We start from the raw sequence: 27,901 nt of genomic DNA, 5'->3' as shown, positions 1-27,901 counted from the left end.
TGGTGAAACGGAAGAAAACACAGGGTTGTTCTTGTGAAGCACATTACGTATACAGAACTAGTACCCCCTACCCACTAGCGGGGTTATTTAGCTTTCAATGCTTGACAACATTTAGATATTAACCCATATGCTGGTCAAGCGATACCACGTGCACCGTGAAATTAAACATACAGTTTAAGTTGACTTCAAGCGGTTGATGTAATTTCGATTTGTCTAGTTTCGTTGTAACATATTATCGACAAGCAGGCTCTTCTCCATTGCTCTGAACCGTGTATCGTCCGTCGTGTACAGGCTGCAGTAAGGACTTTCCATATGCGTCTCGTGTGACAACAAAAATGTCCTGATCGAAATCGATAGAAACTAATAGTATTCTGTGCTTTATCCACCATTTGTGAATCCACTACCTGTGACGACTGCTAACAAATATTATTGACGATTTCAAACGGCATCGTGACAGGTAATAAATGCACCAGTTTATACGATATGCGGCTCGCAGGCTTTTTACAGAAACAGATTGTATCTGGTAAAAATTGTTCTATTGAATAAAACGCCTAATTAAACTCCCTAATTACTGCTTATCGCTGCGTCCTGGGGCGCGGGAAATGATGGCCAGTGCAAGATATTATCGTACCTATTTAACACTGATGCCATCAAGAATTATTAAGCTAGCAATCACTATACGCTACATTGCATATAGCTCGTGATAGTGGCACCGCTACTTTTCTGTAATTTACAGGGAAGCCAGTAGATACATCTTGTCATGTCCACAAAGGAAAGCTCGCACCTTATAATTTTAGCTTTGTTGGCCGGAAATTACGCGGCAACAGAAACGCTTTGTAAAGATTCGTTTCCGGCCAAATCCCGTTTACGAGCACTTCTACTACCCACCAGTAGCGACAACGGTCGTCTATAGCTCGTGAGACGAACCGCGCCGAAGGATTGAACGGTACGTTAACGCGTTCACCGCTCCTGAATCACCATCATCATATGACAAGCAACAGACGGCTCTGTCTGGCCACGGTGCGCGGTCAATCAATAACATAAGCGTTTCATAATCCAATCATCTGTTACATTATTTCTAATTGAAGCGATGAGGGAGATGAAAGACGATATAATCAAAGTACTATTCTGAAATTCTGTTGTACGTGCCGCCTACAGTCACTATGACGTCATTCCACAACGTCCTGAACCGTTCCACTGCCTGCATATGGTAGGAATGATCTAACAGATCTTAGAATAATGCAGCGTTCGTCGTTATGACTTCTGTCATTTATCAGCTCCGAGCGATGGATGGTGAATTAATTCAGCGGCGCAGAGATCGCCGACGTAACCTTGATACGAACTTGCGGGTGGCGTGATTAGGGGCACCGAAAGGTCAATTGAGCGTAACGGTCCGTATGCGTATAAGACTATTCCATTCATTTCTTCATAAATGGACGGAAAGATCGCATTGAATTTAATTCATATCTAGTCAGTACTCCATTACCCTTTCCTGTTTCGTTTATATATGTGAGTACCCATAGTATAATCGGAGCCCGTTCCAGTATCAGTGTCATAATCCATTACCTATTGCAGTTAGATCGCCGGTGAGCGCCACCACCACAACGAGTACAATCAGGGAAGATAAAATGTGTAAATTCGTTGGTGTTCGATTTGTGTTACAACTACAGCTACAGTTGATTCTTCATGCCGGTGAATAAATCTGAGGATTAATTTCCAAACCCAAGAAGTTAGATCAGAAAACGCCCTACTTCATTCAACGTAGACGATACAACGTTACATGTATCCATATATGTATAATTTACAATAGGAACAACTCGCTCATTCATATGTTTGTCGTTGAACTCGTGTATACATGCGTGTCCGCTCAACGTGAACCTGCGTGACTCACGATGACTGCTGGAAAATACTAATCTGGAACCGTATGACACGGACGATATGAGCAGAACCTCTCAAAGTTATTCTTGCCAATTTACTGCATACGGCTTCTCTCAGACTAAACCGCGGTATCATTTAGTTGGCGTTCATCCAAGCGGCCATGTCTAGCTGGGTGTACAGGTATAGACCCGACACGGTTCTATCGTATTTCTATTACGCGTGCAACCGATATTATCCTGCTGCAAGCTGGTGTTCTTCCCGTGGGCGTTATGGACCGAACAGGGTCATAGTATCACAAGTCGTCGCGTCGCGGGCAAAAACAATTTTCAGGTTTTACTGCCCCAGATTTCGGTTCGTCGCACAGACTACGGTCGAATGCACCCGAACCAAGCAGCATTGCCCATGTCGCTTAGTATTCTCTTTGGACGGAGCGAATCAAGGCTCTGCTCTTTGCTGAGGGATACATTCTATATGTACTTACGAAATTAGAGCCTAGATTAACTTATTGTTTTTCCGTTGTACGATACGCCATAACGTTATCAAGACCTGCCCTTACGATCGCGATAAAACTGCAAGCGTTTGTTTATCTCGTCGCTATTGGTGTCATTCAAAACAAGTCTCGATCGGAAGAATCACCGCTCGTACTATAAGGCGAATCTATTTTTGTTTCTGGCAGAATAAGGAAAAAGTACAGTTTCTCGGAGAACCGCATAGAATATCTATGTTTCCGTTGCTATTCTCATTATCCGTGCAGGTATCAATTGTATTGACCTGATCAGTTAAGTCAGGCCTGTTGACGGTAAAAAAATAATATTTGCTCAGCTCATACATCACTAGGACACGGCTACATCTACTCAGGTCATACGAGAAATAGGGAAAGCTAAGATAAGTTTCTGACAAATCTGTTTAATAATGTTTAGTTATGTTCTATTTAATCACTCTGAGACCATCGGGCATTTAAGCTGCTACATCTTCCTGGTATCAGTTGATAAGAGTTTGCGAAAATTATTCAGTACCATTTTGCTGCTGTTTGTCATGTAGCAAAAAACCACTGACGAGAAGCATGCAACAGGCTGGTAAGGGTTTGGAGAATTGCTGAATCTTCACCTTAAAAAGTTAAAGCCGCAATTAGGTATTTATCTTGTCTTAGGCGTCAGACGATTTTTATTTGGACATTTCTAAGCGTAACAGTGGGAAAGAAGCTCTTTGCTGGAACTTAAACTGATAGAGATGATGACCACTGTTAATCCGATTTCTATATCATTGCAGTTGACGTTAAATTAGTGGACACCGTGAACATGTTCGCCGATAGAATGCCCCCGCCGGGTGGGCAATGTCGTAATCAAATAATGCAGTCACGGTCTATGAACATCTCGATCATTATACAACCGCCCCTCTTTAGTCTGGATTCGGGCCGACAATTTCTCCACACGCGTCAGTTTTGTTTACTGCCGACTAACTTACGGCTAAATGATAAGGTACTTAAGATGAAGTATGCCGAGGCTGGATTTTACATGAACAAAAAACTAGCGAAAGCACAACTCGCCGCAGAAAATGGAAATCAAGAGGTGAGTAGAATCGACTTCCAATAGTGTTTATTCTATATACTAATAAACATAAGTTATTTGGTGACTTTCAGTTTAAGTTAGCAGTGATAAAAATGACTCGTTTGACGCAGTTTTATTTTTATTGAACAGAAAACGTTCGTTGTTTAATAGTAGTTGCGTGATATGGGGTTTTTGTAACTCGTCAAGTTATTTCTACTATATGAACAAATCTTCGGAATGAACGCTTCAGCATAGCATCAAGAACTTTGCCCCACTAGGGGGAACGGATCTTTGACTCATCTAATGATATGCCGTTTTGGACATGAACTTTGAATCGGTAATAGCGACATGTTCATAGCTAGCGTGGCAACACGCGCGAATAGATGCACAGCAGCCACCCAGACCAATTTCGCTTCAACAAAGTTAAATGTTGTTTTTTCATTGACGAATTGTGAACTTCTCACAGTTCAAGAAGATAACTATTCTTCGAGCATATCGATAAGTTAAACGAGAATTAAACTTATTTCACATAATTCTCGTATCACACATTATATGTAAACAAACCAATTAAAGCTACACTAGCTTTGTTATCAATACAGTTCCCACTCGCTGTCCCCCACAAACGTCGTATGTTTTGTTTTTTCAAATCGCCTTCGTGACTCACGATAAAACCCTTTAGCTCAATACGTCTCTCTCAATAAATCCGACCTACGCAGAATTGTAGACATTTTATTAGCTTGCTATTACATTGTTTATAAATATACATATGTATATATTTTTTAAAGCCAATGATATACGTGACAATGTGGCATATTGTCACGTATGGGCGATTTAATTGCTCTACGCCTTATTCTTATATAGTAATGGTGAAGGAAATGCATAGAATTCGGCTATGCTACCGACGTGCGTGTCCTAATATACGGCCTAGGACCATCTCCGCTCCAGGCTAGTTTCGATCTGCTCCGTGTGTTCAACCTGAGCCATTCACCTTGACTGCGAAGACGACACACGTCGGCGTTAAAGCGTACGCCCCTTAACATCTCCTACAACCGATAGCCTTTGTAACTGTAGCCGCCCTTAATAACCGGAAGAAAAGCATCGGAGCCCACGCCTTCGGCCATCTAGAGTTCAAACTTCAGCAACCTTCACACCAGCATCCTAATCTATGAATATATACTAGGGCCAATATAGAAGCATTTCAGTATCTGCTGTGCGGTTGTTTGAATGCTTACATGTCTACCTGTCTTTCCAGAATGACGAAACATAATTATGGCTTCGGGCACCGCGCAAACGCACCGATCTAGTTGCTAAAGAGAAGACTTTGCACACTAAAAAAAGACTAAAAGAAAAGACTTGACACACCGTAGCAGGGACAGCAGTTTAGCCAACTACGTACGCCGGCGACACTTCGGCTCTTGCCTATCTCGTTGCGTTCGATAGTCGTGTGCAAGCTTCGCAAGTTCCGCGAGGCCAGACGGCGATGCTACAGTCTGGTAGTTCATAAGTCGTCACACAGGGACGATTTCTTGGTGTCTCTTTTGAACGCCTTGAAGTGCACGTCTTGGACGCAACTGAGTAGAAACTGCTTCTTCCGGATGAACATAGACAACCTTTTATCACCTAAGACACCACATAACGTTCTTTCGTGTAGGGTATCGCTTCCATAGAAGCCACTAGAAGAGGCGAGCTTCGAATTCATCCCAAAACGTAATGCTGCCTATAGATGAATATAGCGCTGAACTGGACCTGGTGAAAATCCGTTAAGAATCCCGAACAAACGCTTATGCGACTAGCCTGATCGATTGCCCAGGCCTCAATTACTCGAGAAATGCTAGACTTAGCGGCAACGGGACATTTTGTAAAGCTCTCTAATACAGACAGTAGCTCTGTAACTTGTCGTACCGCTCTATTTATACTCGATTTGACTAGTCTTTCAGTTCGGACGAATTGCTCTCCTGTCGCACCGCCAATTGTAGTAACGACGCACTAGGATCAGCACAAATGCAATTAGTTTACAACTGATCTTCATATAGCAGTAACGACGGAAGCACCTAGGACATAATATACCATTGTGCGCGTCATAGCAACAGTAGAACTTCAATATCGAACGGTTTTGATCTTCAATGATTTACAAAGAACAAGGCATATTTGTCGGCTAGTCTCAGTGACTTCGGTCATTGTATTAGCTCTAGCTTGAATCGCCTAATATCCTTATTTAAAGGATATTAAGGTATCTTATGAAGGAAGACGCAACTTGCTAAAGTCTCTGTCCTTTGGTCACCTGAAAGCGTATGTAAGACGCGATTTAGAAAGTGATCTTCACTTCCACATGTACCTCTCGTATGTGAAGAACTACTCGAAGTTATTGTAATAATTCTATTAAAGCCACTGTTTACTCTAACAGATGTATCCGCTTTCGCCTCGAAGCGATAATGAAACTGAGTTCGGTTTCGCGATCCGCCGTGAGCCTTCACTTCGAATCAATATTATCAACGGCATCACGAACAACAGCCCTGTCTAGGTGAGTACCGCGTTCAACGACGAGAAATCAAATTCATTGTTCATGTAACTATTTTGTTATTTGTATCTCCTAGATTACCCAGCAAAAGCACGGCATTAGCTATTATGTTAAGAAAAGATTACCTGACTGACGCCGGTTTACAGCCTAGAATACCCCTATTGCACGCAGATTAAATCAGAAATGCGTCTGTAGAAGGATCGAAATCATATCTAGATACGTCCTCCTTTCGGAGCTCCCTTTAGTTCAGTTAAAGAAATCGTTCAATATTTTTATCATTTGCTATCTACAGCAGGGACTTGAATACGTTGATAATCATTAGACAAAGATAATTACATATGGCGGCCGTGTGCTGATATTATCAACGTGAGTTATACAGGAGCCAAGATGATCTGAATCGCTATTTTCTCGTTTTTATATGACTCCTAAGCTTACAAAGTGATTCGCCGGTACTCGTGAGTTTATAGTTTCAGATGTTAGGACAGAAAACATATGCAGCAGGTACCCCTTTAAACGGTTACCCAATGAATCGTAGAAAGAAATTTGAGAGGAAAGAGAGGAAGCCATACAACCGAAAATGAATTCTTTCATATGGCAAATTTCGTCTAATCTCAACGCTGTCAATAGGCTTATAAAGGCAACGTCATTTCTTCGGATATAGATACCTTTATTTTTCAGCAGAGAATGAGAACATGAGTCCTATCAAAACAAGGATCCATGCTTGTATGGAGTTAACGCTGAAGTGATCGCCAGCTGTTGATTAGTTCATAGTACTCTCCTTTATTTAATAATTCTTAATGTCATATACAATCTGCAGTCGCATAACGATCCGGCACAAAGATTTGTGAAAACCGGTCACCAGTTCTTGCCTGTAGAATTTTGTCGGTTATCAGGGTCTGTGTTCGTGTACTCTTTACAAAACTTGTAAGCAACAAGACGACGGAATCGAAGTGACGAAATGATCTATGTATGAGGCACGTCATTTACATGATACAGAAATCTAGCCATTTCATCTCTATCACGGTAGCATGCATCTAGAGGACGTTCACTTGAAGTCACATATTCACTCTGTTGATAGCTGTGCCCTTCAGAGGTGGCGCGCCCTGAATGAGTTTGAAAGTAGATACAAGAGAGTGTTCCGATCATGATGAGGGAAGATAACTAGGTTCTATTGTATACATAACGTACGCTTAAAGTTGAGACTGCAAGCGCATACAACTTCGGTTCCGGTAAAGCACCTAGCATATCTGGTAATGAACTAATCGTTATGTAATAATGTTTACAAGTACACAAGATACCGCAGCATTTCAGCAGTCAACTTCTACGTTTAGCCTTAATTACTTATTGAAGTTATCTTCAATACGTGAATGAGTTAGGTAGGTTTCTTACTTGACTGTAGACTCGTATGGAATTGCTGCAAAACACACTTAAGCTTTTCATCAGAAACCTAAACAATGTTTAACTAAAGAACCTAAACATAGGCGTAATCTGGCGTGAACCTCCAAGGCTCTCACTCGGGTGGATTTTTGTTGTTTAGTTTAGATCGAACCATAAAATGTACCGATTGATCGATTTGGATGAAGTGACCGGCTAACTCTATACAATTGATTGAATGGTCGATTTTGAAGATCATTTATATCAGGGTAAAATTTAATAATTTAGGCGTAACTATGCTACTTTATTCTATTATAACATTTTAATCCGTAGCCTGTATACACAAAGGTATATATATATATACATATGTTCATTAGACATTCTTTTTATGCTAAACTTCTATATACTCTTAAAGCCAAGCAGCTTGAAGTTAGAATATTTTACAGCGCCTTTCTCAGGGGAGCAAAGTAGCGGAGCTAACTTTCTATATTCACTTCCCAATTCAATATTTCTTCAAGCGTTCTCAAGTTAGATTTTTCAGCCATGATTATACGAGTGTCCTTATATTGCGCCAGCAATAGGCTTCAGACAAGCAAAGTTTGAGGTACGTTTGCTTAGATACTACAGCCTTCGACCAAGAATAGGCCGCAGGTCGCCGTTGTGAGAAGACTTTACTAGTCCGCATGTATGTATATTTCTCTAAGTAAAGTATAAAGTCAGCAATTGACTAGCAGATTTTTTGCTGATCTTCGAAGAAAGAGATATTTCGTCGAGTAAAATTATGGCTAGATACCATATCCCAAAGACATCTAAAGCGAATAGGCCATATTGCAGCACATTTCGTCTGGTGCATATTTCAGGTTTCTACAGGTATACTGTTCGACAATACTGCGTATTAGCACTGTTATAAAACCTGCAAAGTGGGATGGGTACAACTGAGCGTCTTTCGGGAAACACAATGGACAGCCTAAACCTACAGCGGAAAAGTTGACGGTTGCTCGTAGCAAGTAGGTCTGAAAAGGACCTGAGACAGTCTTGTTAATTTTGCACGACATGTACGCAGTATACATATGGATTAGATGCACGTGTATTACTAGGAGGGTTACCGTACGGACTCGTTGAGCTGTTAGACATCATCCTCTGTAATACACACAGTAAATAATCTAGTACTTGACTCAGCAGCAGCTTTATTGGTTATTGTCGTAAGGTAATAGGAACCCTGGATTGCACGCGGTACTAGCCGAAGCATGTTTGCTTTTTTTCCTATGTATTAACGTTCAACATAACTAGCTGCAAAAAAAACCCAGTTTGTCTTGTTTTAGATTGGTTGTAGGGGTAAATACGTACAGCCCCGAATCACTAAACTACAAGATACAGATAATTTGATCGTTTGTTTTCCACACTGAATGTACATAGATATATTTAGGAGGCATTCTGATCTTTTGTTATTTGCAGCTTTTTGAACCCATTTTTGACGATCTATATGTCGACACATATATAGTAAACCTTATATATATATATGTATGATGCAATAGGCAAAGTAAGATTCAATACAGAGGGCGTCTGATCACATGGAGGTTATATAGATTTACACACTTGTGTATAACGATGCCACCTTCCTATGTTACAAATAGCCAATGTCACTGATTTATTTTTGCTCAACTTTCTCTTATAGTACTAGGTATGACGATTGGTTTAATAGTATCCATCTTATTACTTCTCATAGGTTATTATACCAGCTGCACATGAGGTGGTAGGAACATGCTACAACAAAGACCTGAAGAACTGTCATAGAAGGAAACGAAACGAAGGTCATAAAGTTTTCTCACCTGCTGCTACAGGCTAAATAACCACCTCTCTAAGCTACCTTATATATATATATATATATATATATAAACTGACTAAGACGAAGACGATAGGGTTGAAAAAGGGACGTAGTACAACGGTCATTGGCATATTGTTTTTTTGTCAGGTCGCTGCCTATATAAACTTGGGGTTTGCTCCTTTCCGTGACCGACACATATTTCACTGCACACGTCAACAACAGATGCAGGAAAGCCGTGTTGGCCGCATAGACGATTACACCGCCTCACTACATGTCCCTCGCAAACGGTCTTAGCTGGTCTGATTTCGAAATAGTTCCGATGGCAACGTATGAAATGCACATAATTTTCGAGGATCCTTCAGTAAAGAACCCCGAACATTTGAGTCGAATCAAAGCTTTCTTCCTCTAGATAGACATAATAACCCGAAATTGTCTCGGGTATCTTCTAATCGACTCACCATTGCAATCTGTCGCTTCGAGTTCTCAATAACGTAAGCCTTCAAGACGAATCTCAAGAGCCGAGAAAAAAGAAATCGGCAGAGGTTGATAGGAAATTCTTTGCTTCAGGTGTGATAAAGAACAACGAGCGAAACGGGGCGAACCTCTAAACAAAAATGTCGTCACTTGCTTCACCAAAGACTCTATAGGAAACCGAACCCAACAATACATACAGGCGCCCCAGATGCAAAAGAAATTGCGGTGGATACCATGTCGCACGTTATTCCCTAGTACCATTTCTTATATATATATATATAAAACAAATTTGTTTTATATAGACTCATACAATCCATATGACGCAAACTGTTTCTGATATTGAAATATATATTGTGTTGCAGAGCTGTATTTATGAAGTTTTTGACTACTACCAGAAAAAATTATAAACAGACGATAATAATTATGATTATATCAATAATTATATTATAATAATAAATAGAATTTGATTTATCATCGAAAACGTGAGGAGTAATTGGAGCAGTTTAATTATCACGTACTGCGTTAATTAATAACAAAATTTTGTAAAAAAAAAGAACTGATGCATAAACAGCAGGCAAACTGCTATTCTAATGATTATGACTAGGATTAATTACCAAAGTGTTCTTCTTGTATTGTTGAAATAATAATAATGATGATAGAAGTTAAATGAGAAAGAATAAATAAGAATTATCTATGATCTTCTACGGAAAAAGTACAATATCTGATAATGAATACCAATAATCCAAAAATAGTTGATTCTAGTTATAATTTCTATACAATGAGGCTAAGAATATAATACCCTTAGCAAAAACATGAGCTGAGAAAACCGATGATAAATATCCATCTTGATTCTGTAGTTAGCCTTTTTTTTATCCTCTAACGAATTAGCTGCTTCATCCGTCCAATACTTCATCTTGCGTGTGTCGTCCATGAAAAAAGGCTCTTCTTTTGGTCCAATTTTTTTAAGATCTCTTTTTGAGTATTTTTAAATGTTTAAGAATAATTCTACGCTTTTATATTTCATTTTTCCTTACTGTTTAAAAATGGTTCACACCTCGCACTCTATAATTTTTCAATGATCGCTAAACGCTTTCTAGATCTCTCTAAACTTTTGAAAGTGACTAGAGTTACTGATGATAATCTTCCTTGTTACCTCCGTTATGTTCGATGTAAAGGAGGAGACAAATTCACTGCTACGTAAAATCAACAGACGGTTTCAAACAGACAAAAGCATTTGGATAATCATTAAGCGAATAATTAAATTCTATGTGCCAATAAATTTAGCATGTTAACGCTTTCGTACCTAATGGTTATTCCCTCAAGTTAGAGACCATTTGGGAAAATCTAAATTTTTCCATAGTGCAAGGGAACTTGTTCAGTCTAATTATCTAATCCGAGAATGAAAAATGTGTTCCCAAGTTCACTTTTGTCCGCAGCTTCACTACTGTAATACGTTCAACTATGAAGACCCTAGGACGGGTGACACTTACTCGTTATATTAAGTGGAATTGTTTAGTATAGTTGCGCAAGCGGACCAGAATTTGCCTCGCTGCTGCTAAGGGGAAGAGCGTAGGGCCGTAGAAGTAATCTATGTTTGAGCTCAAATAATCATACAGTATTTCTGTATTTATAATCTACGATTGACCATGGAATGTCGACAAGAAAAGTGCGGTCTATTTTGCACCTGGTGAAAGCTATAATTGCCAATGATATAGGCTGAACCTTACTGCGAGTCGATAGCTCTCATCGGCCGTCAAATAGGCTCAAGGACCGTTTATACGTCGATGTGGACAGAGGCTAGCAAATTATCATTTCGAGGACTGTGATTATTTTGCCCGCATTTTGGATCTCCATAGGATACTCTCACAAAGTGGATAGCTTCTTTTGTCGTGTAAATTTCAGGCTAGTCGCGATATCTTGTACTATGGTAACATGTTGAAGTTTGTATTCACTATAGAGTACACCAAGTGCCTGTATCAAGCCTAAAAGATATTTCTGAGTTTAAGGTGCGGAACCGCCGTAGAGCATTGCTCTAGACTACCAAACCCAACAAGTTCCGCATATGTATCACCAAAACTGAGTAAAATAATCCTTAGAATTTTCCTTAGTACGGTTTATAGTAAAAATACATATATAGTATACGTGCGCAGATCGCGCAAACAACAGTTGTGTGCTTACCTTAAGCCCCCATTCATAATAAATAATAGTATAATTCTGTCTAGCAGCCTACTCTGAACTCTTTAAACTGCAATAAGCTGACTCAGATAAAACAAGTACAAATATATGGAACTTAAAATACACAAAATATTTTTGATAAATTCATCTAATCAATCAACAAGCTCCTATAGAAGTAGCCTTTGAACCTGTATGGAGCGATTACGTATCCTGTGGTCTCTGTCGGGCCAACTTAAGATCTGCTGCGAGAAGCACGATTGGTTTCCCCAAACCCACCAGGAAATTAGCTGTTTATACTCTATTTATTTAATTACTCATCTCTACTATGCCTTTTAACTACAGTTTTATACTTTAATTGTCATCAGTTAATAGTTAATAGTGGCCTGATAATTATTCTGAACTCGCTTGTAGTCTGCCGATTGATCTCTTTCGACGAATCCTAATGTATCACCACTGTTAAATGTGAATGAAATTGTGGATGAAGTAAGCTTTTTATGTTGCAAATGAGGGCCACATGAAACGCTGTTAGTGTGCCTTTAGAAAGATTACACATGTACGCGCCATATAAACCTTCGAACATCTCTGTATTCAATGAACCATTAACCGGTTCCAAAATAAAGCTCTCCGACAAATAGTAAGTTCTGGCTCTAGGGTTGAAGTAAGTCCCTGTTGGCCAAACTTGTGACCGCTGAGACTATGCGCGCTTCTGTAGATGTTACTTATTCTACAAAATGATTTTAATCTCATAAACAAAACACATTGTTTTCAAGGCACAAGGAAACGTACACGTTTCATTACAATGGCAACGATCAACAGGAACACCCTTCGTATAACGCAATGCGTGTTTTTTACTTTGAGCGTCGTACTTACGGTGATAGCTTTAATTGCTTTATTTATTGGCGCACTTTTTTGTACATACTGAATAGAGTTCAGGCGCCTAATAGACTATGAGACTTTTCACATGCTTCCGACTCCATTATACTAATCATTATCATCGGAATGCTACTGGGGCTCTTTGTCCAGATCGGATGTGGTGATCCGCATGTGTGTTAGTATGCGTTGGGTGCTGGTCACATTCGTCATTATCACAACTACTGTCGTCGTCACGGAGTCCGCCTAAACGAGCAGAACGTAAAACAGTTTTTGTCTGACCTTATGCTCGGACTCATCGCAATGACGTCTGACGAAATTGGTAAATCGACGCATCCACGCTTGAATTTATCCAGGGGTACTTCGAGTACTGCGGTGATCGGAATGCGCTAGATTACGTCAAGAATCGTCTGAACTCTCAGAACTTCTGCACTGCAATGATCTATGAAGATGGTTTCAGGAAGATTATCTACATGTATCTATATAACAACAGGGGCATGTTTACTTCAGTGTTTATTCTCACCTTGGTTACCCAAGTGGTGACAGCCTGCCTTGCCGCAGCGATGTTGTTTTGTCTCTGACAAATGGCAACATGCAAGAAAATTGAACGCATTGAAATTTTTTTTTATTAGGTACTCATTCTGAGATAGGCATATCAGCTGATTAAATAATATAAGACAATATCGAACAGGCCCTATGACAAACCCAGAAATCAACTGTACATTATAATAACTGTGGTGTAGACACATAAGCCGCTCAGCATAACGTATTTTGAACCGTGTAGCGACTCACGCGACATCGCGGTTACTCTATTTCTAGAGTACTGCATAGTCGCGGTTCTTAAAAGCGTGCAGCGACTTCCAGCAAGTATGTTTTTTTCCTTTTGTAAATGTAAGATAAGTTCTATACGAGTTCGATACGCTATACGAGTAAGCTGCGCCAGCCAAATGTGCAGCGTCTACCAAGTTATTGAAAATCGCGTTGCTTTACGCAGTAGAAATCAAGCGTTTTTAAATATGTACGTAAAAAATTATCTAGGCAATATAATAAGACGTTAGTAATAAGTTGTGGCCGAAAGAAACCGCTCAAATGAATCATTAAATCAACCCTATTCAATAAGCGCGTATACTTACTAACACTTCGTTCTAATGTTGTTTCTACGACAAAAGGCTAAAATGTCTAAAAATATATACATACCGCTTTCGCAAAGAATAAATCTGATGTTTAAGATTGCATTTGAAATACCGCAAGCTTTTTAAAAAGACGTTCTTATTTACACAATAAAGGAAGTTATTAATAAGTCGGCTAGAATTTACCATCGTTTTTATTGCAGAATTGGAGCTAAAAGGTTAGCTTGAATATTACACAATGTCCTATTAAGCGACAGCCATTTTGTATTTCGAAATGTTTAAATTGGCATTGCAAATAAATGAACTCAACATCATGGCCTCAATGCTAATAAACGCAACGTTAATTTTTTAAAAAACTAAAGTATATCCCTCTTAGAAAGATGCAAATGCAAAAGCCCCTCTATGAGTAATCTCATGCGTTCGGTAATCGTCATGGAAGGTTTTGCAAACAGGGAGAATGTCGAGGACTATTTCGAGAAAGCACTTCCATTTGCTTCATTCCGGTGTGCAACTTTGTCAATCAGATAATTACAGTGACAAAAAGAATTTTTCCGATCGTAACTTGCTCGTAACCTCATCAACATTAAAGTAATACTTGTGGCAAACTCCGCGGAAGATTTTAATGTATTACGATGTAGTTGTTCTTTCAATCTGTATGAAAAAAGCGAGGTTGCGAATACTATTTGTTGCGCAAATCTTATTATCAATTCGGGACAAGTGTGAGTGTGATCGACTTGTGAAATACTCTAACTGTGTATGTATTTTCCGATACGAACAATGAAAAATCTAATAATAATGACCCTGGCATATATTTCAATCAGGCATAATGATCTCCTTGTGCCGATTGCCATTCCAGAACCTGTTTCTTACATGCAAATTATGAGTCTTATAATTTTATCGTATTAAATCCAATAGTCCAAGATAATTTAAGTAGTGAGATAGAACTTTTTTTTACTCACTTTTTTGTTGCAGAAAATAATTCTCCATTCATTCAGCCACTTTTTCCTTTATATATTTCTATATCATATTTAGTTTAACGCTTTCTTCCTCCATACAGATATCCACCAGTCCATTATTGCAGTTCCTTGGCAGAATTACGGTTTAGAGAGTACGTGCTTATTCATATTTTTCTCCGGCTTCTTGTGTACATTTTCAATGGACAGTTGTTCTAGAAACAATAGTAATAATTCCTAGCTACAAAAACAAACGCGAATCAACTCAACCTTAAGCCATTTTTATTTCTGCTCCACTAAACAAAGAAATTATTGCAATATAAAGACCCAGTAACAAAAACTTACCAGGTAGTCATTACGGTGAACAAAATATACCAACTCTGTAAAGCTCAACACATTTTAGAAGTAAAGTCACCAGATGTTTAGTACTGGGTTGAATCTTAAGCGACGTTTCAAAGATACAATGGAGTTTTTAAACAGGACAACGGCGTGTTAGTTAAGCTTCTTTTCTGGCAACCAAAAAATCTCTATAATGCAGATATTTATACAATATAAGGGAGCAATATTAATAATAGTAACCGCCGTATCTTTTGCAGTCATGGCATACTAGTTTGTCGCTAACTTAAATTAATGTGACTATGTGATTTCAGCCGGTTTGTGAGACTGCCTTTTTTCAGTAACACGTCCCAGCCGTACTTGAGTGGCTGCCTGCATCAGCGTGCATCCTCTAGGTAAAGGGAGCCACTTCAAAGCTGGGTAAGCCAACGTTCAGCAGTCCACTCGGACACAGTGGACACTCTAGCTCTCCCTACGCATAGAACAAACCTATCAAGCGCTTTGAGTGAAGTTTAATCGTGGCAAAACGCGGAGTAAACCAGAAAAAAAAAGGACTCCCAATTCGAGTTTGAAAAGAGAGCTTAAAAAATTACAAACAGAATTAGAAAAAATCATACCTACAACATGCTGATGCTCAACTGAGGGATAGCTTGTTGTGGTGTTTCAGTCGATCCACTTGAAACCACAGCTGTAAGCATCATAAGTCACCTGCACGTTTTAGGTGGTGCACGTTAGATAGAGATAGGCTATACTTTGTAATACGAAAAGCATAGAAAAATGAATATTAGGTTGTTTAGACTTACGCAATTTACCCCAAGGTAAATGAAACTGGTATATAGTGATTAAGCACTAATTTCACTGAGTATGCCAGTGTATTACTTAGCTGCTGCTTAGGTCATTCAACAACTCATTGTATTCAGTAATTGTTGTTTATGAATTAAATCTAATATATATTCCCACAAAAATTGCAGAAACAAAACAGTTTCCAAAATCAAGGCAACTACAGTCCGGACTCTATTACGAGCTTTGCTGACTTTGTCAGTTCACGCTTTGCCTACGTGCCACCGTGGCGGTCCAAGTAAATGGTATGTCAAGGACAAAAAATACTTAGGCACGCTGCGATTTTATACAACTTGGTTCCACTAAATGCAATACGTATATATCTCGTTATACCCTTAGCGTCAGCATATTACGATTTGATACTCCTGTCGCACTCAATAGAGAGGGACATAGACAAATTGTTCCGAAGGTTAACCTATATAGTTCAACAAAAAAAAAAAAGAAAAAGGATTTTGGAATTAGTTATGACAGCACGAAAGCTCTCTATAAATTCAATTCGTTTATTTCGCTGTGCCATTTTTACGTTGTTCCACACTCTTGTAGCATTATACCATTGGGCCGCAAAGCGTAATCAACATAACCACATTTATACTTAAATTTTAAAAAAATCATTTTTACAGCATAACAGGTACTACAGGCTCACTGGATTTCATAGTACAGTTTATAGGTAAACCGAACGTATTACTATAATCGTCTGGCAATTGAATACATTTCAAGATTCAGCTGAGTATGGCTTTTCTTGTCTATACCGTTCTTGCCACTCGCCATCTGAAACAAGCATAGACGTAACAGCTCCGTTGCCTTTCGACTCGATTCGGAAGCAATATCTTTTGTTAAAGCAGGCTTCATGCTAAACCAAGCCTAATCAAGGTTTCGACTGAACGTCTGATACAAACCTTTTCCCTGCACGGTATGCCGGATGGACGCAGGAAATGTGACTTACTTTTCTCACCATCAGATTACCGTAGACGCGCCTTTTATGGAATAAACAGATGCTGGTTTTATAGGAACAGCAGTTTGGTGTTTAAAACAAGCAACAGGGGCGTACAGCAATGGACGCAGGAAATGCGAGACTTCCTTATATTAAGTGCGATTGAGTACGATTTAACTTTCCTTTAGCACTATTAAGAATTCGTTTAATTCCACTTATACCAATGCCTGCTACTTAGCCTTGAAGGCGCTAGGACAAATATGGTTGACGTTGCATTCTGAACACCTCGGTTTAACTGGTAGACAAACAGTCTGGCCGAAACCCACCAGGAGCCAATTCAATTCTTGCCACAACGAACTGTAAAGAAGCAACAAAACGCATATTGATATCGTGAACGCTTGGACTTCACCGCTGTATCAATAGAACTGAACTTCGAGTAACTGGTGCTCAATCACAAGCAGCCAATTTAAGTTAGGTTGCTTTCCATGTTAGAAAAATGAAATAGCTTAATCCAAATACGACAGTCATTATAATATTTTTACCTAGCGTAAACAGATATTACAAAGCCATTAAGTCCGCCTCTGTGCGGAAGAAATTATCCTTGTCTAAATTCGAAAGAACTTTGAATATAACACGTGGTACCAATTCAATCAATGCTGCGCAGATCTGAGATGCTTGCAAGCTTATACACAGATTTAGATTTACCTCGGCACCCACGACTCTATCTGAACACGAGTATCCTCCGGTGATTTTGTTGTTCCTTTCGGAAGCCATTTCCATCTCTGCGCAAGGCGGTGAACGTGTGTGTCGACGCCAATACCAACGGTCTCGTTCCATGCGCAATTCATTGCTAAATACGCCATTTTTGGGCCTATGCACACCGATGTAGTAACATTCAAATCATCCTATTTTAGATCTAAATCCAAAAATAAGACTACTGCCTCAGATAATTGTCTAATTTATACGAGACCAAAATGCGCATTGTTCAAAAAATTATCATGTTACATCGTATTGAAACATACAATATTCGCCATATCGATAATACCTCTGATGGTTCGTGTTTTTCGCCTAGTATGACAGGCATTCCATCGGACGGCTGGCTCCCAGCACGAAACGAAGCCTGTCTATGCTCGGATTCGAACTACAAGGTATCCCTAAGACTAGCAGGCAAATATATTTCCCACTAAGCTATCACGGGGACCTATCGATTATACCTAGTTCTGTAGTTGAAAAGAACAGAAAGCACACTAGAACGGAAGCAAAGGTCGAAATTACAAGCGCAGCATTATATGTTCAGTATCTAGCCCATATATTGATTGATATATAGGAATATGTAATTAATTTTATTATATTGTATAATAAACTAACTACAAACGCATGAGACCTGGCGTGTACCTATGCCCGGTAGCTTGCAAAGATCTTCTATGCTGTGTGGTATGTCCGATTTATACTTCTCGTAGCAAATCGCAGAAACCGCTTTAATATTCTTTGCCTTTGTTTTATAGAATCCAACGGGAAAGATCAACTTCGAAATCTCCTCTTCAGGTGTGTCCTTCAATTTGGCCGGAGTGAACCCATGTTCTCGTAGACGACAACACGCGGCAAAATTTACTTCGTCCTTTGTTTGCGCCGAAAGAAGCAGTGATATTAATATCTGAAAGCGTGTCTCCTGACAAAAAAAAAATTAAAAAGATTTCTTTAAATTGTACAAGGCTATCCATTTCTGGTGTTTCGGTTTCGTGCTGTGATAAATGAAATGAGCTTGTCAAATATGCACAATACACAGATATGATATTGTAAGCGGCAATGCTTGCCACTACGCTTACGATGTTATATCTCCTACGTGACTAGCTCGGGATTTCCTCACACGCTAAAAAAAAATGAAACACAAAATTGTTAAGTAAATCGGATGCGATTGCTTAATCTATGTAAATCGTTCTTTGTAAATGGCCTGAATGATCTTCTATGTCTACATGTTTATTAATCGAGAGAGAGGTAGAAATGTGAGTCAACTAAGAATACGATTCTCGATACAAAATTAAGGTTGATTTCCAGTTGCTTATTGAACCAGACTTCAATATTTCGCCTGGCCTGTGAGACTGAGCTGTTGTGTGAACAGGACATTAGGCATTTGTGCAGTACATTCAAAACAACGTAGAATAGCCCTAGCTGCTACGATTGAAGAGAAATTGAGGTATTTAAATTTCCAAGCTGTTCTGAGCCACTGTATTAATGACTTCTTCCATGCCTACTTGCCGTTAGTGTCCCAGACGCAAAACAAATAGACGCTCTAAACATGGCTGGTAAATACAACAAAATAGATCAATTTACTTGACTTTCACATTCGAATTTATTCAAGTCAAGTTTACAAACCCGAAAAAATGGTATTCTGTGCCAATTTCAGTACAAGTGGTTTGTCTGCATCCATAAGTTGGTATTTTATGTATCATCAATAGATTATCCTGTATTCGTGTGTAGATATTTAAAAATCGATTAGTATGTGACCTTGTATTGGGGCCGGATTTAGCTTTCTCGAATCCAAAAGTCTTACAACTTTTGATGACAGCATATATGTGTTTTTTATGAATATATATAAGAATATTATTAATATTTTATTTCTCTGTCTAGCGTGATATGAGTACCTGAGAAGTACACAATTGGAAAGTAATCACTATTTTCCAACTCGCTGTTTCCGGTGCAGACAACTTTTCTGAGACTATTCTTCAAATAACCTTCATCCATATCTGTATTACGTTATAGTAAAGCCATACGCTTTTTTTGTAGTAAACGTTAGACGTCGCGTACCTTTGGTGAAGCCGTAGGATCGGCGCACATATGACAGCCCATTGTGTCTACCGGGGCATCTTTCTTGGAGCGCATAGCGCGAACTCCATCAATCAGTTCCATCCATCTCAAAGGTTCCCAGTGCGCTTTTTTGGCCTTGTACTGACTATCGCTTAAATCTTCGATATCGCCCGCGCAAGATGTAGTGCTTCGCAAAGAAGTTTGGCCTTCCTATAAATTCAGTTTGTCATTACTTGCAAACCAGCACATCTGCTACGCATGACTATATAAAATGCATTTATGTTCAGCGAACAGTGTGTGTTAAGCATAAACCTTGTACTTACTTCTTCTTTTTTAATTGCTTCGACCAAACGTTCAGCCGGCCTCTTCGTTTTCTCGGGCTTCTTTATAGTAGAGTTTTTTCCTTCCAGCGAAGCGCCCTTAGCAGGCCTCTGACGAGGTTTAGCTAACTTGAAGTCAGCCTTGTTAAGCTGCTGTGCAGCATCCTTATCAGATGACTGCGTCTTCGACCTTGTCTGAGGCATCTTAAATCATCAAATTGGTGTTTCAAAGAAACGTATTAGACGTATTAATGACACTACTTAAAAAAACAGAATAGAAAGAGTAATATAATGGTCCCGATAACGAAGAATGATTTCGATCGAGCGTACGCATTAACTGAAAATACATAAAAAAAAAACAAATTAAATTAGTTACAAAGGTACTATCTGTAAAGCAAACGTATATCACAGTAATAATATCGACGTTGCTATAAACCAGCAGAGGCAAGTTATGTCTGGACTGTGCATTGTACAAGTCGGTAATATCAGTAGGTATTATTATATTACAGCATGTGACTTGAATGGAACTAATGGCGTACCGAAGATGTTCAATATGCTATTGATTGAAGGAGACGAAAAATAATTACCTGATTCATTGATATCACTGGTATCATGCGAACGGGAATAGCAACAACAGAGTAGAAAAATCAACTTGTACTAACTTTATTGATTAATGAACTTCAACGGCAATGGTTGAACTAGGTAAAACGGCACCTTTTCTACACAGCTTTATTGTCATCTAACAAAACTCATTTGCATTGTATACCTTTTCAATTTGCTGAATTTGCATTAGTCAAGCACTTGGTCGAAATCGAATGCTAACCAAAGGCGCACAACCCGTTTGACTACCAGCTGAATTAGCGTCTGCTATGACAGGTTGATCCGTATAAACAAAAACAAATACTGGCTTTTTCTAGAACAGCGAGCTGAGGGCTAAAACGTGTGCTTTTTGATCATGTAAATGTTTAACATTCTTCGATACTATGCCCAGCAGATGCATATTAAAATGCATTAGTCACGTAAACACGTGATGTATATATCTAATTGCCACTAATTGCAGGAGAAGCCACTGTTTGCCGTATATTAAGAACTCTAAAGCTCATTGAAATATGACATTAGAATCAGATGACATTATCTGATTATGTGGGGCACAACATATTGTCCCTGTCCATCTAGTAAAAACGAATGATCCAAAAAAAATGAACGTGGAGTAATATACGGGAAGATGCTATGTCAATCAATAGAGAATTACATCGTTGTCTGCAACACAACTTGAATGTACATATAGGCTCTTATTATAAATACCTATGCGATCATGCCTGGTTATCCAAAAAACGCTGCTTGGGGAAGGTCTGACAGAATTTTAACATTTATCCGTGAAAGTATCCAGGTAGCACTAATTCGCAACTCATCTTTCTTAAACGTCTTTTAGATTTGTAAATCCTCATATTCTAATTTAATTGAACTCTAAGTTTAACAAATTGTGGAAGATAGGTCAAAAATATACATATATCATCGTCTGATCTAATGGTTAGATCAACTAAACTTTCCAGAAAGTCCTATGCTTACAAATATGTAAGTTGAATGCTTGAATTTCATATTACTATATTCATGTTACTGATATGTATACACAGTACATATAGTTACCTTTAATCATACTATCGTATCCCAAATTAAGATCGTCGAGATAATTAAGTTGCTTTTCCTTGTTAAGCCCGACTCGAAAAAAACTTTAGATCGTTTTTATCATTCTTGGGAACTTTTCACATAATGCGGCGAAAAAATTAAAAATGAGGACCTAGATGAAGGTCAAATCCTTGTGGTTTACCATTGATAAAATACAGTTTTAAACTAAATAAAAATGATTGTTAATATCTTATGTAATGTATTATGAAATTAACCATATTTCTGTATCGGTTTTCTTTGGAAATTTGATTTGGTTTACTACTGTTATTTTCAACTGTTCTGTAAGAAAAAAAACAGATTCTTCAAATCGAATTTTATGGCGATACCGTTGAATGTTTTGGACTAGTTATCTATAATTAGTGTGTTTTGTATTTCTTCTGTAAAGAGAACGTTGCGCCGTTGACAGTCGTGTAACTTGCTTTTTAGCCGACTCTTCAGCGATTATGATGATTTTGACTCTTGATTTGAAATCACCACACAATTACACATGGCAAGCTAAAATACCATTGTACTATCTCTGTTCACGTCTAAAAGCCTAGATAGCCTCGAAACTCCTCAAAAATGTTTGCGAATATTATTGCGTAAGAACGAGGCACAGTCTTAAGCTTCAACAATTAGGTTAGATTAATTATTATTGTTCCACTATCACAGCATATTATTTATTTTTTGTATAAAGTTTTAGCGGGTAAATGACGTGTATGCTTTATGTATCTCTCTATTTTCGCTATATCATTTGTAGATATTATTTAATAGCTTGAGTAAAGACCAAATTACACCTTTTTCTGAACAGCTGTATTCTTTCTTTTAACACGTGTCATGATGCGCGAATCTGCGAATCATGCACGTACAGTACAGTATATATAGCTTTTGTCGCCGAGCAAAATAAAGCTTATCGATAGCTATGTACTTTTGTGATTTGTTTGAAAGAATCGACGGTATAACACGCGACGCTATTTATTGCTCTTTTTGACACCTATAAGTTATCGTAATCCAGTGGACTTAAATCTGGATTATATGGAAGCTGAACCTATAGCTGTTCTGTTTTCTCGATTCAGATTGTGAAACGCAGTCGAATGCTGGAGAGTGCTGGACTACTCATCTATGAAGTTCTTCAAAGATCAAGATATATGGCAGCAGTAACTACATCTTTTTTGGATGATATTTAGTAACAACAGACGTTTCTGATCTCGATTTCTTTTCATGAGTATCATTTTGCACCCGACCTTAGTTGGCGTTGCGGCTGAAATCGTTTTTCTCTTGTTGGACGCCATTCTTCGTTTGTTCTTCTTTTGCGTGCCTCTAAAGACCATTTCGTGTCTCGCCTATGGTAACGATATGATCCAGGCCAGTTTTTTGCCAGTAATAGTTGCGTAAATCGTCTCTAAAATACAACAAACTTGTTGACGTCTGTCCTAGGCTAGTGAGTTTCTTTTTCATCTTCGGCATATTCCATACAGTTTAACGTTTATTTCGAGAAACTTTATGTTGAGTCGACGGGAAATGCCTTATACATGAGCTTTTTTAATCATTAACTGTGTCTTCTATTTGAGGTTACAAAATGTAAATATCTTCCCTGCGGTCTTCAACTTCCTAGTTTCTAATTCTTAAAATTATTGCATAAGTAATTAAGTGTCCTTTTTTTCTGAGAACCTTCTTGTACAATGTTTTCAGAAATCATTGATGAATTTCATCATGTTTGAATTTCAGAAGCTTAATCATTAAATGAACTAATTTTGAGCACTAAACAATATATTTTCCTTTAAACGTATTATTATTTGGTGAAATCTAATCAGCTTATAGCTGTAGATAACTAAACTACTTCGGACAACCTAATCTTTTTTCCTTTAATGGACAAAGGTTGCGACCGGGTCAATTAGTGTACCTAGCACCCCTCTAGATTAATCGATCTTTGTTTTTATAGAAATTTACGGACGAAAATAGATGCAGATACTATCTGGCAATGTAGGGAGCAGCGATCAAATGAGTACATAAACTTTTTGTTCATTTCGTTATGGATGTGACGTTGTATGTGTCTTCAATCAAAAACTCTAGTCCTCTATTTATATTATGTAAAATTTCTTGCACTCTTGATGCATTTCGGTATCCGAATTCTTAGGTTTCGTGCCCTTTTTGGAACTAACACAAGCCAAAGTAATTAATCATATGTTGATCTTTCAGGTCAGGACTGTACCTTGATATTCCGATCCCCTCGATATCATGGACGTCAGAAACTTCATCATCATTGAAAATACAACAACGGAGTGATATAGAAATTTCTATATTCTATAATTCTTCTATAATCCTTGTATGAGATTTTTAGTAACCTCTCTAATGGCATCCTTTTGAAATCCAAACCAGTCTGTTTTCAGATATTCAGATTGTGGCTGTATATTATAACTGCTGATGGAAAAGCTGTATGTGCAACATTGTTGGCCATAAAACTGAAGACCTTCTCAAAAACTAGGCTGCGCTGCCCTGCGCTACTAATAGATTTTGACAATTATTTTTAGGGTTGTTTTATATTTGGGATAATTTCATTTGCTGGTATGTATTGGGAGATGGTCTAACATGCTTAGTACCCCATTATCGAAAAGACCCAGTCTGATTTTTACGAGCCACAAGATTAAACTCCGCGGTGTACTAAAGACTTGCGCTCGTTGTAAAAACGGCAGTCCAGTATAATCCCTGTGATAGCTGGACACCCATAAAGAAAAGTACATTTCATGGTATATTTAAAGTGTCAAATTTCTCTGTCTATGTAGCAATGATTGCCCATCTTTGCGTTGATAAATAATGATACAGGTACCTTCTTTCTACCAACTTTGTACATTCTGCCAATACAATATGGCTTAGAGTTACATTGCAACGTTCCGACATGCGAGTACAACTTTGCACGTTTCGCTTTGTACTACACCCTTATAAGTAAAAATAAAAAGGACACACCTGAATTTCTAAAAAAAAAGACATTTTATTAATCATAATCAAACACATGAAATCAGAACACACATTTTAGTTAGGTACAGATACGCATTCACTTGATGGTCGCCTCGTTAACTTGTCCCGAACAGCATGATATTGAAGATATATTATTAGTCGCTGGGTCACAACTACTTGGGCCTTGTTTATGCTGCTCCCGCGTCCGTTTGTATATGACACAAAGGTCGTTTCGGCGCGATAGGAAACTTGTTAACCAGTCGTACGAAGCCATCCCTGACTTTGTCCATGTCTTTGGAACATCTTTTCGAAGCTGGCTAGCTAGTAGGAAGGCCTCTCTTCGTACATCATCCGACGATGGCTTTCCATACCTCTTCAATTGTACTACAAGGCGATCTTCTTCGCTTGCCGCTAATAACTGCTTTGTTCTTGTATAGCCAATAACAACAGTCTTATTTCGTATTTTTATCACTTTTCCAGAGCTGGACGCTTCGTGTTCGCTTTGCACAGTGTGCGTCCTAAGTAGCTTTTTAACATAGCGATTGAGTGACATTTTATTGACGCCAAATCGACGCGCTGCGTCGGCTAGCTTGAGGCCACCAAGAACTGCTTTGACGGCGCCCTCCACCTGCTCCGTGGAGTAATCTCCACGGCACGTTTTGCGGGCATAACGTCGCACCATTTTGTGCGTATGTTGCACTGGGCAATCTCCAATGTATGCTAATGCTGTGCCTCTTTCTACCGAACAGAAGTCGAGGTGTAGTTTCCACGTAAGGTCCGCGATTCTTTTACGTTACGTCTTCCAGAAAATGCCGACTTTGCCCCTAAAACAATGTCTCCATTCGCTCTGACCGCACGTGAGTTGATATTTTCAGATCGTATTGTGTTGGTAGGGCCCTACATGACAAAGTGTCGCTCGGCCCCGCAGGCAGGCGCCAAAGGGGAAAGAGACATTTTTCTTACCCCCCACCAGGTTCTTGAATAACCACCGAGCGCTGCGCTTCGACTTAAACACAAAAGTGTTCTAGTTATTTTGTAGGGCTTAACCATTCAAAATTGAATTGCGCATTATGATGATGTGTGACGGTGTGCAATTTTGCGTTCTCCAGTGTAGGATCGTACGCTTAGGTCCACGGACAGTTCATAGAGTTGACTTCTATATTGCACTAAATAACATTCTGATACTATCGAAATATTTTATCCAGTTGTTCTGTAATTTGGCTCCGTATTTGGGAGAAGTATATTGGCGCCGCCTGTTACATTTGGGCTGATAAATGAATTTAATGTGAACGCTATGTGTGGGAAATTTCCATAAATATTACAAGTTACAAGCACTAAACGCAGAAGTAGGTCCTTGTTGGTGGTGAGTACACTGAGGTAGTTGCTTTATTTATTATATAGTTCCCTATAGCATAACATCTCGCTTATCACAAGCGATTTAAGTAAGATGATAGTAAGTATATTGTCTAACATAGTCGTGGACGTTTGTGTCCGTGACGAATCGCTTCATGCCAGTTATTACAATAATATTACATAAGATGGCACATGATAGGGTGCTGATAATCGTGGCAAGCAAAATGGGAGGTGCAAATAAAGATACGAAACGAGAAAGTTTTTTTCTTTTCAATTTGTTTGTAGCTGTTGCAACTTCCGCTGAATCGCGGTTGCATTTCAGAACGAGCGTTTTACCCTCGCCAGCCCATACGTTCTCCTTTGAGTTCTCTCGCCTGATCAGCAACGGGCTAACGAAAAGGGTTCACCATCGTGTGGCGCCTCCCAGTGGATAGCCCTGGAACTTTGCCACACTGCGTTCTTCAAACGTGTGGCGCTTGCGGGATTCCCTTTTACGCTACACGTTCGTCTGCAACTGTGTTACCAAATTAGTAAGACTACAGTTAACGAATCAATAGAAGCGCGCATTTGCACTCATTGAATTTATCGAGAGTCTACACTAACAGATAATTTATGACAACTTTTGCCCCTTAAGTACCTTTAGTATAACAATGACAGTTCAATTGTGGTTCAAGTATCCATTCAAAGTCATTTATGATCAAATATCAATGATCCTACTGTTACCACCCTATATACATATGAAAGGCTTTCATAAAAAGCGTATATATACATATATTGGAATCTCTATCATATACTTTATAACCTGATAAGTTTTAAAAAATTCGCAACGTAAGTGGTTCAAAAATTGGCCAAAACACCAGCTAACGCAAGTTTACGGTTTTCAGTGCGAATGAATTTATCTCAATACGCGTCACTGAAACTACCGAAGCGAGGTTTGCTAAACTTAGTTTAAAAACGCAATTCAGATCTATTAGCGATCTTACCTTAAAAAAAACCAAAAATCTCGTTTGTTCATCTTTAATATAATGTAAATTGGTTTAAGCTGAAATGGTCTTAGACGCTTCACATATAGCTCCGTTTGTACGAAAAAATCACTTTATATTAAAGTTTATACTGCCACCGTCCTTTACGATGGCGTCGAAGCACCGCATAGTATCTTAAGATGCCCCTGCCCCCAGGCATACCCTCTCAGGAATATGTTGCCTGAGGATATGGAATGATGATTTGGTGTTAAGTTATTATTAAATATCTTAATCATCTTTATGTGCTCGACCTAATGATCGAAATTAGGTTTTGTGAGCTTAAGGCGCAATTGGCACTCCGTAGTCACTCGTGTTCCTATGGTACAATCAAAACGGCAAGGAGAGACAATGATAACCCAGAGAGAAGAGTGCTAATATCAGCCATTCGGTTCCGTTCTATTGCCAGTAAAAATGGCTGCAGCGGAACAAATAAAGGGGAAAGAGTAGCGCAATCGAGGGATCACTGCTACTCGATCCGTAATTGTAACACGGCGGCACAATCGACGTAGTGCGGTGGTCGACAACGCTGACTCCGCTGCTATCAGCAGAAATAGCTTCTACATACCAGCGACAGCACTAGCAAGCAGAATACAAGTCAAGAAGTTTGGCCTGGCCGCCGTTACCACCAGGACCACCTCGACCAACATCAGCATCATCGTTACTGCTGCTGCCGCCGTCGTTGCCAACAGCACCCGCCCCACCTACCTTTCCGTACTATTCTTTTTCTTCTGCTGCTTTATAACTACTCTCCAGTTGCATTGCAGAAGCAGCCGCCGTTACCGAAGCAGCAGTAGCAACGGTAAGGCAGAACATGGACGGACCTCCAGCAGGCGTATGGCAAAGGAAAGGACAAATAGACAGATCACGCTGGGAGTCTGCGTTGGAGAGAGTCAGAGGGCGCAGGAGAGAGCCGAACAATCAAGCAAGACG

At 39.0% G+C, this 27,901-nt stretch overlaps 3 protein-coding genes across 17 annotated transcripts; 1 reads left to right on the top strand and 2 right to left on the bottom strand.

Moving 5' to 3' along the window:
• Nucleotides 1-1,521: 1,521 nt before the first annotated feature.
• Nucleotides 1,522-23,928, top strand: LOC111267703 (uncharacterized). Of its 11 annotated transcripts, none has more exons than XR_015313920.1 (5): nt 1,522-1,692; nt 3,148-3,446; nt 5,830-5,946; nt 15,395-16,165; nt 23,841-23,928. XR_015313920.1 is itself a non-coding variant. In XM_022846118.2 (4 exons), exons 1-3 carry the CDS (start codon nt 1,629-1,631, stop codon nt 5,944-5,946), a joined length of 480 nt encoding a protein of 159 aa, XP_022701853.1. In that variant the 5' UTR covers nt 1,522-1,628; the 3' UTR covers nt 23,841-23,925. The 11 variants fall into 11 exon arrangements, 7 of the variants coding, with proteins under 7 accessions (XP_022701853.1, XP_022701851.1, XP_022701850.1 ...); XR_015313922.1 differs by lacking the exon at nt 23,841-23,928 and having other exon boundaries at nt 15,395-15,500; nt 16,052-16,333; XR_002684789.2 differs by lacking the exons at nt 15,395-16,165; nt 23,841-23,928 and adding exons at nt 8,178-8,324; nt 9,710-10,109 and having other exon boundaries at nt 1,523-1,692.
• On the bottom strand, nt 16,399-21,796 carry Nthl1 (Nth-like DNA glycosylase 1). Of its 5 annotated transcripts, XR_002684783.2 has the most exons (7): nt 20,743-21,796; nt 19,980-20,180; nt 19,657-19,866; nt 18,247-18,520; nt 17,557-17,722; nt 16,817-17,208; nt 16,399-16,688 (listed from the first exon to the last, which is right to left on the bottom strand). XR_002684783.2 is itself a non-coding variant. In XM_022846110.2 (6 exons), exons 1-6 carry the CDS (start codon nt 20,764-20,766, stop codon nt 17,082-17,084), a joined length of 1,002 nt encoding a protein of 333 aa, XP_022701845.1. In that variant the 5' UTR covers nt 20,767-21,796; the 3' UTR covers nt 16,399-17,081. The 5 variants fall into 5 exon arrangements, 4 of the variants coding, with proteins under 4 accessions (XP_022701845.1, XP_022701846.1, XP_022701847.1 ...); XM_022846110.2 differs by having other exon boundaries at nt 16,399-17,208; XM_022846111.2 differs by having other exon boundaries at nt 16,399-17,208; nt 19,980-20,313; nt 20,743-21,795.
• Nucleotides 23,929-24,592: 664 nt separating the features above from the next.
• LOC111267702 (uncharacterized) lies at nt 24,593-25,551 on the bottom strand. The gene has a single exon (XM_022846113.2). The coding sequence runs from the start codon at nt 25,276-25,278 to the stop codon at nt 24,694-24,696; it is 585 nt and encodes a 194-aa protein (XP_022701848.1). The 5' UTR covers nt 25,279-25,551; the 3' UTR covers nt 24,593-24,693.
• Nucleotides 25,552-27,901: the final 2,350 nt, after the last annotated feature.

Source organism: Varroa jacobsoni, unplaced genomic scaffold (genome assembly GCF_002532875.2).
Source record: "Varroa jacobsoni isolate VJ856 unplaced genomic scaffold, vjacob_1.0 scaffold_1213, whole genome shotgun sequence".
NCBI lineage: Eukaryota > Metazoa > Arthropoda > Arachnida > Mesostigmata > Varroidae > Varroa > Varroa jacobsoni.
Note: the sequence above shows the minus strand (reverse complement) of the source record. Positions and strands in the feature narration are given on the sequence as shown.

Bases quoted from the DNA above. Each gene is read 5' to 3' on its own strand.
- Nthl1 (XM_022846110.2), bottom strand. From the start codon at position 20,766: ATGCAAATTCAGCAAATTGAAAAG. The intron at 18,521-19,656 runs GTACGCGACGTC...TTTTTTTGTCAG, and splicing joins ATCCTACGGCTTCACCAAAG to GAGACACGCTTTCAGATATT. The intron at 17,723-18,246 runs GTACACGCCAGG...CGGTGTGCATAG, and splicing joins TTGCAAGCTACCGGGCATAG to GCCCAAAAATGGCGTATTTA.
- LOC111267702 (XM_022846113.2), bottom strand. From the start codon at position 25,278: ATGGTGCGACGTTATGCCCGCAAAACGTGCCGTGGAGATTACTCCACG.
- LOC111267703 (XM_022846118.2), top strand. From the start codon at position 1,629: ATGTGTAAATTCGTTGGTGTTCGATTTGTGTTACAACTACAGCTACAG. The intron at 1,693-3,147 runs GTGAATAAATCT...ATATCATTGCAG, and splicing joins ACAGTTGATTCTTCATGCCG to TTGACGTTAAATTAGTGGAC. The intron at 3,447-5,829 runs GTGAGTAGAATC...TTACTCTAACAG, and splicing joins CAGAAAATGGAAATCAAGAG to ATGTATCCGCTTTCGCCTCG.